Source organism: Manacus vitellinus, unplaced genomic scaffold (assembly GCF_001715985.3).
Source record: "Manacus vitellinus isolate BGI_N305 unplaced genomic scaffold, ASM171598v3 scaffold_13_pilon, whole genome shotgun sequence".
Lineage (NCBI taxonomy): Eukaryota > Metazoa > Chordata > Aves > Passeriformes > Pipridae > Manacus > Manacus vitellinus.
In genome coordinates this window covers 2,549,493-2,562,748 of record NW_021938999.1, presented here as the reverse complement: position 1 = coordinate 2,562,748, position 13,256 = coordinate 2,549,493, and the positions used below count along the sequence as shown (strand labels likewise).

The following is a 13,256-nucleotide window of genomic DNA, read 5'->3' as shown; positions in this document are numbered from 1 at the left end:
GGGGCCGCGGGAACGCCACGGGGCGCCGCGCCCGCCTCCGCAACCCCTTCTACCCGCTGACCGAGGAGTCCTACGGCGCCTACGCCGTCATGTGCCTCTCCATAGTGATCTTCGGCATCGGCATCATGGGCAACATGGCAGTGATGTGCATCGTCTGCCACAACTACTACATGCGGAGCATCTCCAACTCTCTGCTGGCCAACCTGGCCTTCTGGGACTTCCTCATCGTCTTCTTCTGCCTGCCGCTGGTCATCTTCCAGGAGCTCACCAAGAAGTGGCTCCTAGAAGACTTCTCCTGCAAAATCGTCCCGTACATCGAGGTAATGGCTGTGGGTGGGGATGCGCGGCCCCGGGCGTTTTCGCGCAGTCCCCGGGCGGACTGGCCGCGCTCGCCCGCACGAGGGAACGCGAGTCCCGAGCTCTTCTCTCCGCTGCTCCCTCGCCACAAGCCTGACCTCTCGGTCATTGCTGTCGGCCCCGGGACGTCTCAGTGCGGCGTGGTCTGGGTTTCACGGGCGCTCCTGCGGCAGAGCGGGGCCCCGGCACGGCCCCGCAGTCATGGGAGGCGGCAGTGGCCGCCGCGGTCCAGCGGCACCGGGATTTCTGTGGCTCAAGCTGAGCGCGTCCAGCGCTTCCTGACACTCGCGAGAGTTCTGCCAAACTTTCCTTGCTCCCAGTGATCCTGTAAGGCATCCTCTCCGAATTAGGAGGAATTTCAACTGTTTTGCTTTGCTGTTTTCCTAAAGTCGAGTGAATCAGGAAAGCGGATGGAGGGAATGAGTGGAGTAGCTTGTAAGAAAGTGATTGTAAAAAGCACCATCAGCTGGATGTATGGGCTCTTAATTTATATTTCAGCGTTCAAATCACACATTTATTTAGCTTTTTCTTTTTCTTCTTTTTTTCTCTTCCCTTTAAAAAAAAATACCTGAGCTCCATTTAAACTGCAGCTTCTTGGCAGTTGTTCAAAGGCTCTGTCAGAGAAGCTCCCAGACAGCTGGCCGGAGTCCTGCCGGCAGCGCTCAGGTTGTCTGCTTTATTTACTGGAACAGAACACTAAGGCTTGTTGGTAGGATGGTTGCCTGTAGTTCTGGCTGGCTCTGCTGTATTCCCGAAACCTTATGTTCAACATTATTCTGTAACTGAAAGCTGATAAAATAACTGTTGATCCTCTTGTCCTAAAAATGAGATATTAGAGAAAAAAACAAACAAAAACCTAGACAAAAAGTCAACACCCCATCCTCCAAAAAATGAATAACGCAACCTAGTATTAATACAGAGTATCAGTTTCAGCAGAACATTGTTACAGAGTAACACACAGTTAACTTTCAAGTGGTATTTTTAAGACAGTGTTGAGAAAGATGATCTGTCTAGCCACTAAATTGTCATTGCTTCTTTCGTATGTGATACAGTTTATTACTGGTGATATTGAACAAAGGGTGGAGCTGTGCTACGCTTAGATGAATTCTAGGCTGGTAGTATACCACTGAGTTTGAAAAACTCAGAGTACACTTAATCGATTTGCATTTAAGAAGACATGATGCAGTAAATATGTGTTTATTGAGAAACTGAAAGGAGCTTCTAAAATTTCTGAATTGGATTAGTGGTGTTTCAAGAGTAACCATTTCAATTACAGTAGATACAGTAGTTTGCGTTTCAAGGACTTTCCTACAGCCACATTTCACGCTTCCTAACATTTTTTGGTGCATCCACATGCAAAATAGAAGTAATTCTTTGTAATGCCCATTCTAATTAAAGATCAGTAATTTAAATGATTTGCATGGTCACACTGTTCTTCAAACTTAGTTGCTTATGCTGTACCTGGCTTTGGGCAGTAGAGAGTTTGTCAAGCTGAAAGCAGTTTAGCTGAAATGTAGTTGCTGAAATTCAAAACTGTAATCCTGAAAAATGTTCATCTGCTACTGTACCCCTTTATACTTCAATATAACCTTATTTTTTCACTTAGAAGTTCTGTAGATGTCTAGAGTTAAAGTCTTATTCATGAACTGGCACCAGTCCAGTTGGGATGGACCAGTAGCTTGGTCTCTGTCTTAGGCTTAATTATTACTGGTGTCTATAAGTGAAGCATTTTCCTTGTCCCTAAGGTAGTATAATTAACGTAGATCTAAGGTGCAGATATAAAAAGATACAGCCTTGGCGTTCTGCGTTGCTCCCAGAATTGTATATTTTTTATTCAGTGGTCATTAAATATAATATGTATGTAAAGTATATTCATCACCTGAGAAAGTGTGCGTAAAAGGCTGGATTTCCCCCTCTATAAATTGTAAGAATGAGTGGCAGATACTGAATGCTACTAGTGGATCATGACTCTTCATGGTTTACCTTGAGCTTGGCAAGAAGGAAACTATCCTGTAAATCAGAATTTGACCCTGCTGAGGCAGAGAAGGCAGTTAGAGCAAAGGTTCACCACTTTCCAAGTGTTTTCTAACCTTACAGGCATTACACAGTGACACTGACACCACCAGGAGCAATGCAGATGGGGAGCATGTCATGAAATCCACCCATGTGTATGAGCAGCTGCTGTTCCTTGCTCTGGATTGTTCACAGGAGTACACTCATCTGGCAGCTGAACAACAGTGTCTTTTCCCTTGTAACTCACCTGGGCAGGCTCATCCCCTTCTCACACAATGGGAGAAGGATGAAAGGAAAACTGTAGACAGCTATCTTCAGGAGAGGTTTCCAGACCTTCGTGAAATACAAATAGAAGAATATTCCTGCAGATGGACGAATTGTAAGCTGTCTGTGTTTTCTCTAAGTTTGCCTAGTGTTTGGTTCTTTTAAGTGTCTCTTAGTTCCATGATTTGCATCTCTTTTTGTTGCACATCAGTTTGCCTCATCCACTGTTTAGTGAGCTGTATGTCTCACCCAGATTTGTATATCCAGAAATATCTTACTTTCAAGCGTCAAAGACCCTTATTGGCTTGAGCCCTCTGTCATACCAGCTTGTACTTTCAGAACTAGGGAACAGGGGATGTCTGATTATCCAGATCAAGTGATGCAGTGATCACAGCATTTTAACATAATTCAGGCATGCTTTGTTTTATGTCAAAGGTTTCAAGTGATTCCGGTGAGATACCTTGAGTTTTCTTTGTTTAAACCTCTTGAGACCAATTGGTTTTTATTTCTGCTGTTTAATGGGTACTGTGCAGAATTTCAACAAAGCATCTGTTACCAGTGATAACACATATGCACACACAGTCTGGGGAAAATGTTTTATGGTATCTTCATGTACATTTGTATAGGTAAAAGTTGAGTTTCCAGCAGTGGAAGCTCTCCACAATATTTAATTTAAAGCGCAGTTTTCCTATACCTAATAAAGATCTGTGACAAGTGCATTAAGTAGTCATTTCAGCCATATATTGTATCACAGTTTGTTCATTCTAACCCACAGGTTTGAGTGTACTCAAAGGGAACTGAAAAGAGTATTAGAATAACTAATGCAGCTACTCTGCCCATAAGGATGTGTGGAGATGTGCTTTTCCTCTACAGTTTTAATCCTCTGCTGAACTGTTCTTAAAATTTTGCCACTTTTCTGCAGATGGCTCAGAAGTTTAGTTTTTGTGCATGTCTGAAGTGTTTACGTGCACACTGTGCTTATTTTGTCTTTCATGTCATTTTCTCAGCATCACTCAGAATCAGGAGATATGGGGTAAATCACAAGACAAAGACAATGACTTTGGCTGATACCTGCTGATGTGGGACCCTTTTCATTTTGTTTAAGCACACACAGTCTTTTGAGCAATGTAGTTCCCTACTTACAGATTTATTCTAGGCCTTAATAGAAAGAAGTGTATGTAGTGGATGTAGACAAAATCTGTACTGGCACTGTGCTTCTGAATATTTTACAGCTGTTAGTACTGTGAAGTAGAATTGCTATTTTTTTATTTTAATTCTGGAAGGTGGTAATGAAGAGATTAAATAAGTTGTTTAAGGCCCAGAACAGCTTGCTCAATATGACAAATGTCAGCTAGGACTAGAAAGTATCTTTTGGAAGCTTGCTTAATTTGTGTACATTCTGCTCTTGGAGATTACACTGGAAGCTCGATGAGTTTGGGGGGGTCATTGGAAGTAGGCATCCCATTCTATGCCAACAAATTCCATCCAGCTACTTATAGTGGAGTAAAGATTTAGAATTGGGGAATAGTCTAGAGTGAGGGCTTGGAGAGGCTGACTTACTGCCCTGTGCAGTCCAGCACAGACCAAGAAGTTGCTGAGGCCAGTAATGGTACACAGCTCTCTGCTCAGTTCTGGTAAATATGAGCCCCTCTGCCTTTCTCATACACCTCACAAAGAAGAGAAAGACAAAGTTTGTGGTGTCCTCATATGGACCATATCATGCATATGAGATGGGCATGGCTCTGGAGCAGGCTGACAGGGAAAGCCTCTGAAAAAGGATGCTCAGTCTCTGCATGTGCTTTTGGCAATCAATTTGTGGCATCACTCCTGTTTCTGATGGGTAACTTCCAGCTCAGGAAAGCTATCACAATTAGTATTCTTAGTGGAAAGGATAGGGATTGATTTGGCCTGGAATATGAATTACTCTCTTTCCCTGGAGCTGACTCTCCAAGGCAATTTGAGGTGAGGCTTTTTCCTCTTTCTCTGTTTTACTTGACAGAGGTAAGTTAGAAGCACAGAAAAAGTGGCCATTCTCTGCCTGTTCCAAAGCTGTCAGAAGAGATCCCTATTTTAAGTTTTACTTTGGGGAAGCAAATATGTTTTTTATGGGAGTATATAAAAACCGTGTATTTTCTGTCTTTTCTGTGTCTTTTGATGTGCAGCATCTTCTTTGTGTCTCTGCTTTGACTCTAGTCAGAGCTATGCTCCTGAACCTCCAGTGAGTCCTCTGGGTCATAGACAAAGATACTCAGAGATGTTTGCAGTTTCAAAGCTTCTTCATGAGAGTTTTCTAGGGCAATGGCTACATGTGTCTTTTACTGAGCAGAATAACTTCAGCACTTATCACACAATAAATAATTATTTAAAGCAGAAGTGTTAATATATCTCTGCCCTTTAGGCATTAATGGCAGTGTCTGCCATGTTGGTTGTTCTGTTAGTCTTTCTTTCCTCTGCAAACCCTGTCTGCAGGGTCTTCTAAGTTGTCCATAAAAATTTGCCTTTGGCTAAACTTTGCATGTGGCATTTCAGCCTGGAAATGAATTTGTGTCAGAGTAGGTCTAAAATTGGGTCAGTAATATTTAAGTTACGTATGTGTGGAGAGGAAAAGGCAGCATCTGCTATCCCAGCACCAATGACTGCTCTGAGCATTGGGATGTCATTTCTCCATATAACAGGATTTTTTCCTGCAAAGCAGGAAGAAGCAGATTTTTAGCAGTAGTTCATGTTGTTAATATTAAGAATTAGTCCAGGAGTCCCTTATGTAGCATGATGAGAATTAGATCCTCAGTGGAGATGACACTTGTTTCTGTATTAAAAAAAAAAGTAAAATAAATTTACCGATATGGTAGCATGGTAGAGTGCAAACAGGAAAATGAACAAAAATTAAATCCTTTTGTGTTTTGTGATTTTTCCAATCCCCAGATAAGCATGTAGTGTAATAATGAGTATTTCCAGTGCCCTGATGGTCTGGTTGGCTTTCGCTTCCAGCGGAATTCATGAGAAGCTCATGGAATTGGATTCCAATTCTGAACAGTATTACTCTTAGGATATCATCATGGCTAGGCTTGGCAAATGAAGATTTGGGTCTTAGGATATAGAAAAGGATAAATATCACACAAAGCATGTGTGCTCTGTGTCTCCTTGATGCAAATGTTGATAGTACTACAGAGGAAACTACAGCATTGTACCCATTGTTCAATGTATGTAGAACATCTCTGTGATAGTAGTTTCCAGAATTACCATCTTATCTTTTAGATAGTTAGAGTGATGTAGATTTTTATCCAGGATGCATAAGCGAATTGATAATGTCAGAGGGGTACACTGGCACCAGTTCTCCTTAGCTACTGAATTACTTTTGCCACACCACAGTAGTGTTTTAACTGAGTGACCCTTCCCTATTTTAAAACATAAAGCCATTAATGTTTAATAACACTTCTTGGAAGAAATACTGTGAGACTTATTTTTTTTCTTTCATAGTAATGACTGTTTTTCTTGCTTTTGTTTTGTGGGTTTTTTGTTTTTTTTTTTTATTTTTTTGTTTTGTGTTTTTTGTGAGGGGGTGGGACTTTTTTATTTGAAGAACAGAAACCAGAAATTTAGATAAATGTTAAATAGTTATTTGCAGTAAAATGATCTTATTTTGCAATAGTCCAGTCTTGTTATTGGACTCTCTACTGTAAGTGTAGAGTTGCACAAAAAAAAATGTATTGTGATTTGTTTATTTATCTTAGGCAAAACTGACAAATTTGGAGGAGCCCCCATGGCATGTTGCATTAACATGCTCTAAAGCTATGAAGTTTGATGTGCCTATAGAACAGCCATAATAAAATGATAGACCATAATGGCTTCAGGGAGAAATTAGTCGTTTATATGATATAATAGGAATGGATATAAAGAGTCTACAGGGTGTTACTGAGAGCTCAGAGATGGCCTGGCTAGTAGTTATCAACCTTTTCTGTGGTTCAGCTTTCCCATTACAACAGGAAAATGTTTCAAATACCCATCTTGCCTTGTAACAAAGGAAGGAAGAGTGCCTTGTAGTTTAAGAAACTCTGTGTTATCCATATCAAGTATATTCCATCTTAGAAAATCCAGTTTCAGCTGGTAGAAGCAGCCACTTCTTGTAACACTTCTAATTTATCTTGTTCCGTATAAATTTAGTCTGCATTGTTTCCCCTCACTTCTCCATCAGGTGTGCTTGAGAAGATGATGCCTGAGATGATTAATGGTCCCTCTCATTTCCAGCCTTGAGTTGCTCATGGCCAGTTGATTTGCATTTTGTTACATTCACTGTCCTTTGGCTTAAGTAACTTTTGTATCTCAAGATAGATTTATCTGTAGATAGCAGCAATACCACTTCTTGGTTTTTGTCTCACTGGATGGAATGACCCAACCTCTGTTTTATATTCACTTACAGAATTTGGTCTTTGTTGACCTTTTCACCCAAGTCACCTTTTCTGATTTCCTTTCTGGTTTTCATCACCTTTATCTGATCAAGCAGAAATTAGTGAGAGAATTGAGTCTCATTTCCACAGCCCTTGCTCACTGTACTACATCTTCACTGGTCAGCCAGAGACACTGCTCCTAGAGGCCAGGGACAAGAGCCATGGGACCACAGTGGGGAGAAGTAGGACAAGCCAGGAAAGGCCTGAAAGCATTTCAATAATTGTTAAAGTTTGTAAAAGGGGAATGAATATGTTGGAGGGATGGGCAGGAGAAATGGTACAATAACCTGAGCATTTCATGAGTATTTACTGGTGGTTTTCTCTGGGCTCAGTTGCCCAAATCAGTTTGGACACAGTTGACTAACAGTGCGGTGAGCTAATGACCAAAGGTTTATACAGTGTCTGGAATGAACATCACAGTGCCCACTAACATCCTTGTCAATGCAAGAGACTCTCCTTGTAACGATAATGTCATCCTGTGTATGTGTATGCTGTAGCTGGTAACCCCTTCTACAGTGATTCTCTGCCCAAATAGTGTGGGTATTTCCTCAAGGCAGGGGTTCCTTTACCACCTTCTCAAAGCAGATTGGTGGTCCTTCATTAGGAAACTTGGGGACTTCTCTGATTTCATGTAAAAAGGGAAAGTTGTAAACTGATGTCATCCTGAATGTCTAAAGACTACAGGAGAATCTTCATAGGGACCATATGGTAATAAATCAGACAACTAAGTGATGATCAAAAACTACTGAGCCTGAGTTGCCCTTGCCTTGCCTCATTTCCTGCCATGTTGTTGGAATTAAGACTGCAACAGCACATCAGATACTCAGCTGTTACAACAAGAAGAGCACCATTAAACTCCATGCAGCTTTGTACCACTTTACGACTTGTTAATTTGTGCTTTACCTACTCCCTGTCAAGTGAATTATCTTCATTCTGTGGTTATTTCAAGGCCATGTATCATATTAAAAAGGAAACTTCTTTGACTTCTTCCACACTTTCAGCTTAACTCTAATTATTAGTATGACTGGTATGAAGAAATAACCCTAAACTGAAATTGTGTGAACATGCAGAATGCATGTTCAGTTCTCACCCACATAGGTTTTGAGCAGCACCCATTGATTTTGCTGGCTATTACTTATAGTCTGCATTGTGGGTAAGTAATCTAACCCTTAAATTGCTGTACTGCATTTAAACAAGTCAGCTGGAGTGAATCTGCTTGTGTGATTGTATGGTTTTTGCAAGCTTTTCCATTGCTTCACTAACTCCACTGATCTATAGAAAATAGGAAACCATTGCCTGTTCCAGAGAAACACTGGCTTTGTTTAGCTCATTTCGTCAGTAAATCTGTAGGAGAGTTTTCAAAGCCATCTTCCAGTATTCTTAGTTGTTTCCTCTTGCTCTATTTCACTGTCTTAAACCTCCAAGTTGCTGGTCAATTAATGTGACAGGAGCCCCGTAGGTTATGTTTGTTCACGGTAGGCATGTCTTCTTTCATTAGTCCAACCCTAACAGCTGTAGAGTTTTAATGTCTTAGCTGCTGTGTAACAGCCTGCAATGAAATGCTGAAGCAATAGAAGTGTGTGTGTTGGGGGCAGAGGAGAGGCTTATGTAAGAGCTGAGAGGGAAACTGTTAATTTACAAAAACTCAGGCTTTCTTCTGTTCTGCTGATTTTTATTTCCATCCATATTTATTTCTGAATTTCAGTTATTTTCCTGTCTCCTGTAATTGTAGCAAGCTGTCCTGACACTTTTGTTATTCATCTTGCATATTCAGGCTAAAGGTTTTGCTGTCACTAAGAAATTTGAATACTGCTCACACATTTGAATGTTTTGGAAATAAAGTCACTAATCTTGAATTTACAAATGTCACTCTCAGCTGTGATGCAGAAAAATCATATTTCATTAGCTAGGTTTATCACTGTTCATTAAGATTTCCCTGTAACTGTAATTTTTCTTTAATTGTTATTTTTTGCTGTATTTACCAAGCTTTCTTTGAATCTTGTCAGACAGTTTAACTTCCTAAATCAATATGTTTGCCTATTAAAAATGTTTACAGTACTGCCTTGTCATCATTAAATATTCCTACAAGTTAATTAGTAAGAGATTGCATCTTACTTGTTCAGTCTTTTAGGAAGCTGCTTCAAAGAATTCTCCAACCAAGCCAATGTCTGACAGTTCTAATCCCAAGTGCCTAATATTTTCCAGTGATATTCAATTTTAGCAATCTGATATGGCCATTAAATATGGAAGGCCAAAATTAATGATACATTTATATAAATGTGCATAATTGTGCTATCTATCTTTGCAGAACGTTTTACAAGAGATGCATAAACAGTAATATTTCAATATTGTGGTGGAAATCAGAAAGTCTTTTTTTATGTCTGCCTGTATGAAATTGAAATCTATCATTACACATCAAATTTTGATAAACAAAATTATAGTGAACTGCCCAGTATTACCTTAGATTTCCCAGTTAATTGCACAGACACATGGTTTATTCATGATAAAAGTAAACATTCTTTACATTTATTAGGAATGTTAGTTAACAGTTTCTTTTCTTCTGCATCAACACATTTGCAACATAACACAAGCATGCAAACCCAAGAAAATAAGTGAATTAAAATGCAACAGGGCACTTAATCTTTCTCCAATTGAAGTTAATGGACATTCTGCTTTGAATTTGAACTGAAGTTGAATTTATTGTTAATAGAATTAGGCCAAAATGTATATAGTCATTTTGCAAATTTCGTTTTTAGAAAATTGAATTATAAACAGGAAAAAATTATATGAAATGATGACATGACAGTACAATATATCTACTCATACATAGAATGGTGGTTATTAAAGCTAGAGAACATAAGCATTGCTCTGTACTTTTTTCTCACAGTATATAATTGAGAGCTCTGTCCAATCCATCTTTAAATCATTTAAAGAATGAAACTTTGTCCATTTCTCCTGGCCTGCAGTACACTCTCCCACAGCATGTTTCCTACTAAATGGAGCCTGGATTTTCCTGTAATTTTTTTTCTAAATAAAATGTTGAATATAGATTATTAGAGCTCAACTATTATAGTGAAGGTTCCAAAGTTAGACTTGGGAAGTCTGAGGATTTCAGGTATGATTTCTTTGAACTGACAATATGGGGTGGCTTTATGTGCCTACATCCCATCAAAATTTTATTTAAAAGTCCACAAAATTAGTTGTTGGACCCTACTCAATTTGATAGGTGCCTAATCCAATCCCCGGGGTTTCTAAGTTTTGTAGATGTGAAAGGTTTCAGTGTTATGATCCCCTGCATGGTTGATAACTTGTGTTGGTAAGTTCATCCTTCTGACAAAGGAAGACGCTCCTATTTCCCCTTTTGATTTAAAATTCCAACCCCTGTGGTAGAACCAATCTTTATGAAAAACATCCCTTAGAAAAAAGTGGGGAAGGAAAGGGTTTAGTTTTAAGTTTTGCTCAGTTCTTCTATTTTATTTTCCACTCAGAGTTGCACAGGTGCTTGCTTGGGTCTCCAGGAGAGGATGACGCCAAGCTGGAATAAGTATTTTTAGGCAGAAAAGTAGAAGGATGTACTCTTTGGGAATGCATGCTGGGTGATAGCTGAGCGAACACTGGAAGCTAAGTTCTGTTTGTGATGTTTGTTTTGGTGGTGCTCAGCACCATGGTGCTTAACTGTCTCCTACACTGATACCCCTAAACTATATTTGCCTTTACCTTTGCTGGTCAAGTGGCTAGACTTGACTGGTGTTCCAGAGTACAAATTGAGCTATCTCTATGGAAGAGTATAAACCTCTTCCAGAAAACAGCTCAATGGTAAGAGCCTTCATCCAATGTACAACATATTAATTCCCTCTTCAGCCTGAATGAGTTCAGGCCTTCATCTTCTGTCTCTAAGAAGACTGCCATCAACAGGGAAACGGAACTTTTGAAGGATATGATGTTTTCCCACTCTCCACTGATTAATGGACTGTACCCTTGTAGCTGTCTTTTCTCATTTCCCCCTTTTCCTCCTTTTTCCTTCCTTTTTTTTTTTTCCCAGATAGCACCTGTATTAACTTGTGTTTCCTTTCCTCCTTCTCAGGTGGCCTCTCTTGGAGTCACCACATTCACACTGTGTGCCCTCTGCATTGACCGGTTTCGTGCTGCCACCAACGTGCAGATGTATTATGAGATGATCGAAAACTGCACCTCGACGACGGCCAAGCTGGCTGTCATCTGGGTAGGTGCCCTGCTACTGGCACTGCCAGAGGTGGTGCTGCGCCAGCTGGCCAAGGAGGACCCCGAGTACAGTGGCAGCCCCCCGGGTGAGCGCTGCGTGGTGAAGATATCCACCGCACTGCCCGACACCATCTACGTGTTAGCTCTCACCTACGATGGGGCACGACTCTGGTGGTACTTCGGCTGCTATTTTTGTTTGCCTACCCTGTTCACTATTACCTGCTCCCTGGTGACAGCGAGGAAAATCAGGAGGGCTGAAAAGGCTTGCACAAGGGGGAACAAGCGACAAATTCAGCTGGAAAGTCAGATGAACTGCACAGTGGTGGCTCTGACCATTTTGTATGGGTTTTGCATCATTCCCGAAAACATTTGCAACATTGTGACTGCCTACATGTCCACAGGGGTCTCTCGACAAACTATGGACCTCCTCCATCTCATTAGCCAGTTCCTTTTGTTCTTTAAGTCCTGTGTTACCCCAGTTCTCCTCTTCTGCCTCTGTAAACCTTTCAGCCGGGCCTTTATGGAGTGTTGCTGTTGCTGCTGTGATGAATGCATCCAGAAGTCTTCCACAGTGACAAGTGATGACAATGACAATGAGTACACCACGGAACTGGAGCTCTCTCCTTTCAGTACCATCCGTCGCGAAATGTCCACTTTTGCCTCCGTGGGGACTCACTGTTAATTTACATTAGGACTTTTTTATTTCTTGTATCTTTTTCCTTTTTCTTTTTTTTTTACTTTATATTTTTCTTCTTGAAACAAAATGCAGGAAAAAAATTACTGTTGAACACTACTCTCAAAACCAATCTGTGTATTAACAGTCATGCTTTGGAAAATAATTTGTTTGGTTATTAAAAGGAAAGAGAGAGACAAGGAGAGTCAGCACTCAGTTTTAAGTCATGATATTTTGTATGGTGCTAAGATTTCATTGCTTGGGGAGGAAGGTCCATATCGATCCACTTTTATTTAATTCCATAGTATTTTTTTTGATAATCACTGCAAAATGATTTGTAGACATTGTGGGCTTTGCAAGATGGTTCATGTTAAAGTTGTGGTGGAAAGTATTTGAAGGTAGTTTTACTCCAATTACTGTACACTATTGTGAGAGGATTTGGACTTCAGAAAATTTATAAGTAGCATAAAAATAAATGAGGCTTTATTCTTTAACTTCCTTGTCAATCTGCATTTAACAAAGACATCTATGAGTACTATTAAATCCTTTAATAAGTAAAAAAATCTTTGCATAAAATAATATAGATGGCCATATTTAATTAACATTTGGGTACTTACCCTTGGAGGATATAATTACAGTGTTCAAGAAAGATGATTATAATGGTATTAGATTTATATGAGTGGGTTTTTTTAATGTTATATTATGAAGGTCCAGTATGCCTCATTGAAAATTTTTTTAACCTGCAAGTATACAAAATCTGACTTATTTTATACTTCTTTCAAAGAAACATTCATTTTATCATTGCATTTTGTCTTGTGTGGTTTCAAAATCAAGTTTATTTCCAGTTTGCTATTGGTTTTACATTGGAATTTTGTCCTCAGTCTCTGTATATATAGCTCCTACTAGCTCCAGTGAGTCTCATTCCAGAGAAAGGCATTTTTTGCCAGAGGTTTGCTGACAATAAATGTGAGGGACTGAAACATGTGGAGAGTGAATTCCTTCTTTTTTAAAAGGTGTAAACACACTTGGATGCTTGAGGCTTGACCCAGAGCCCATGGCAGTCAATGGAAAGGTTTCCATCAGTTTCAGAGGGCTTTGAATCAGACTGGCATCTCCTATTTATTCTGGGATGTGTAGCATGAATATTAATCACAGGGACTCTCTATACTGATTATAAATCATGCTGCCCTCACAGAGACAGCTATTCATGAGCTGCTCACAGCTCTGGAGCTGTTTTTGAGAGCCACAGTGTGTTTTGCTGTTGGCTTCTTGCTGTTCACAGA

General features: G+C 40.0%; 1 protein-coding gene across 1 annotated transcript; it reads left to right on the top strand.

Annotated features, from left to right (window-relative positions):
* Positions 1 to 6: 6 nt before the first annotated feature.
* GPR37 (G protein-coupled receptor 37) lies at positions 7 to 12,955 on the top strand. The gene is made up of 2 exons (XM_029958129.1): positions 7 to 320; positions 11,164 to 12,955. Exons 1-2 carry the CDS (start codon positions 90 to 92, stop codon positions 11,980 to 11,982), a joined length of 1,050 nt encoding a protein of 349 aa, XP_029813989.1. The 5' UTR covers positions 7 to 89; the 3' UTR covers positions 11,983 to 12,955.
* The last annotated feature ends 301 nt before the right edge of the window (positions 12,956 to 13,256 follow it).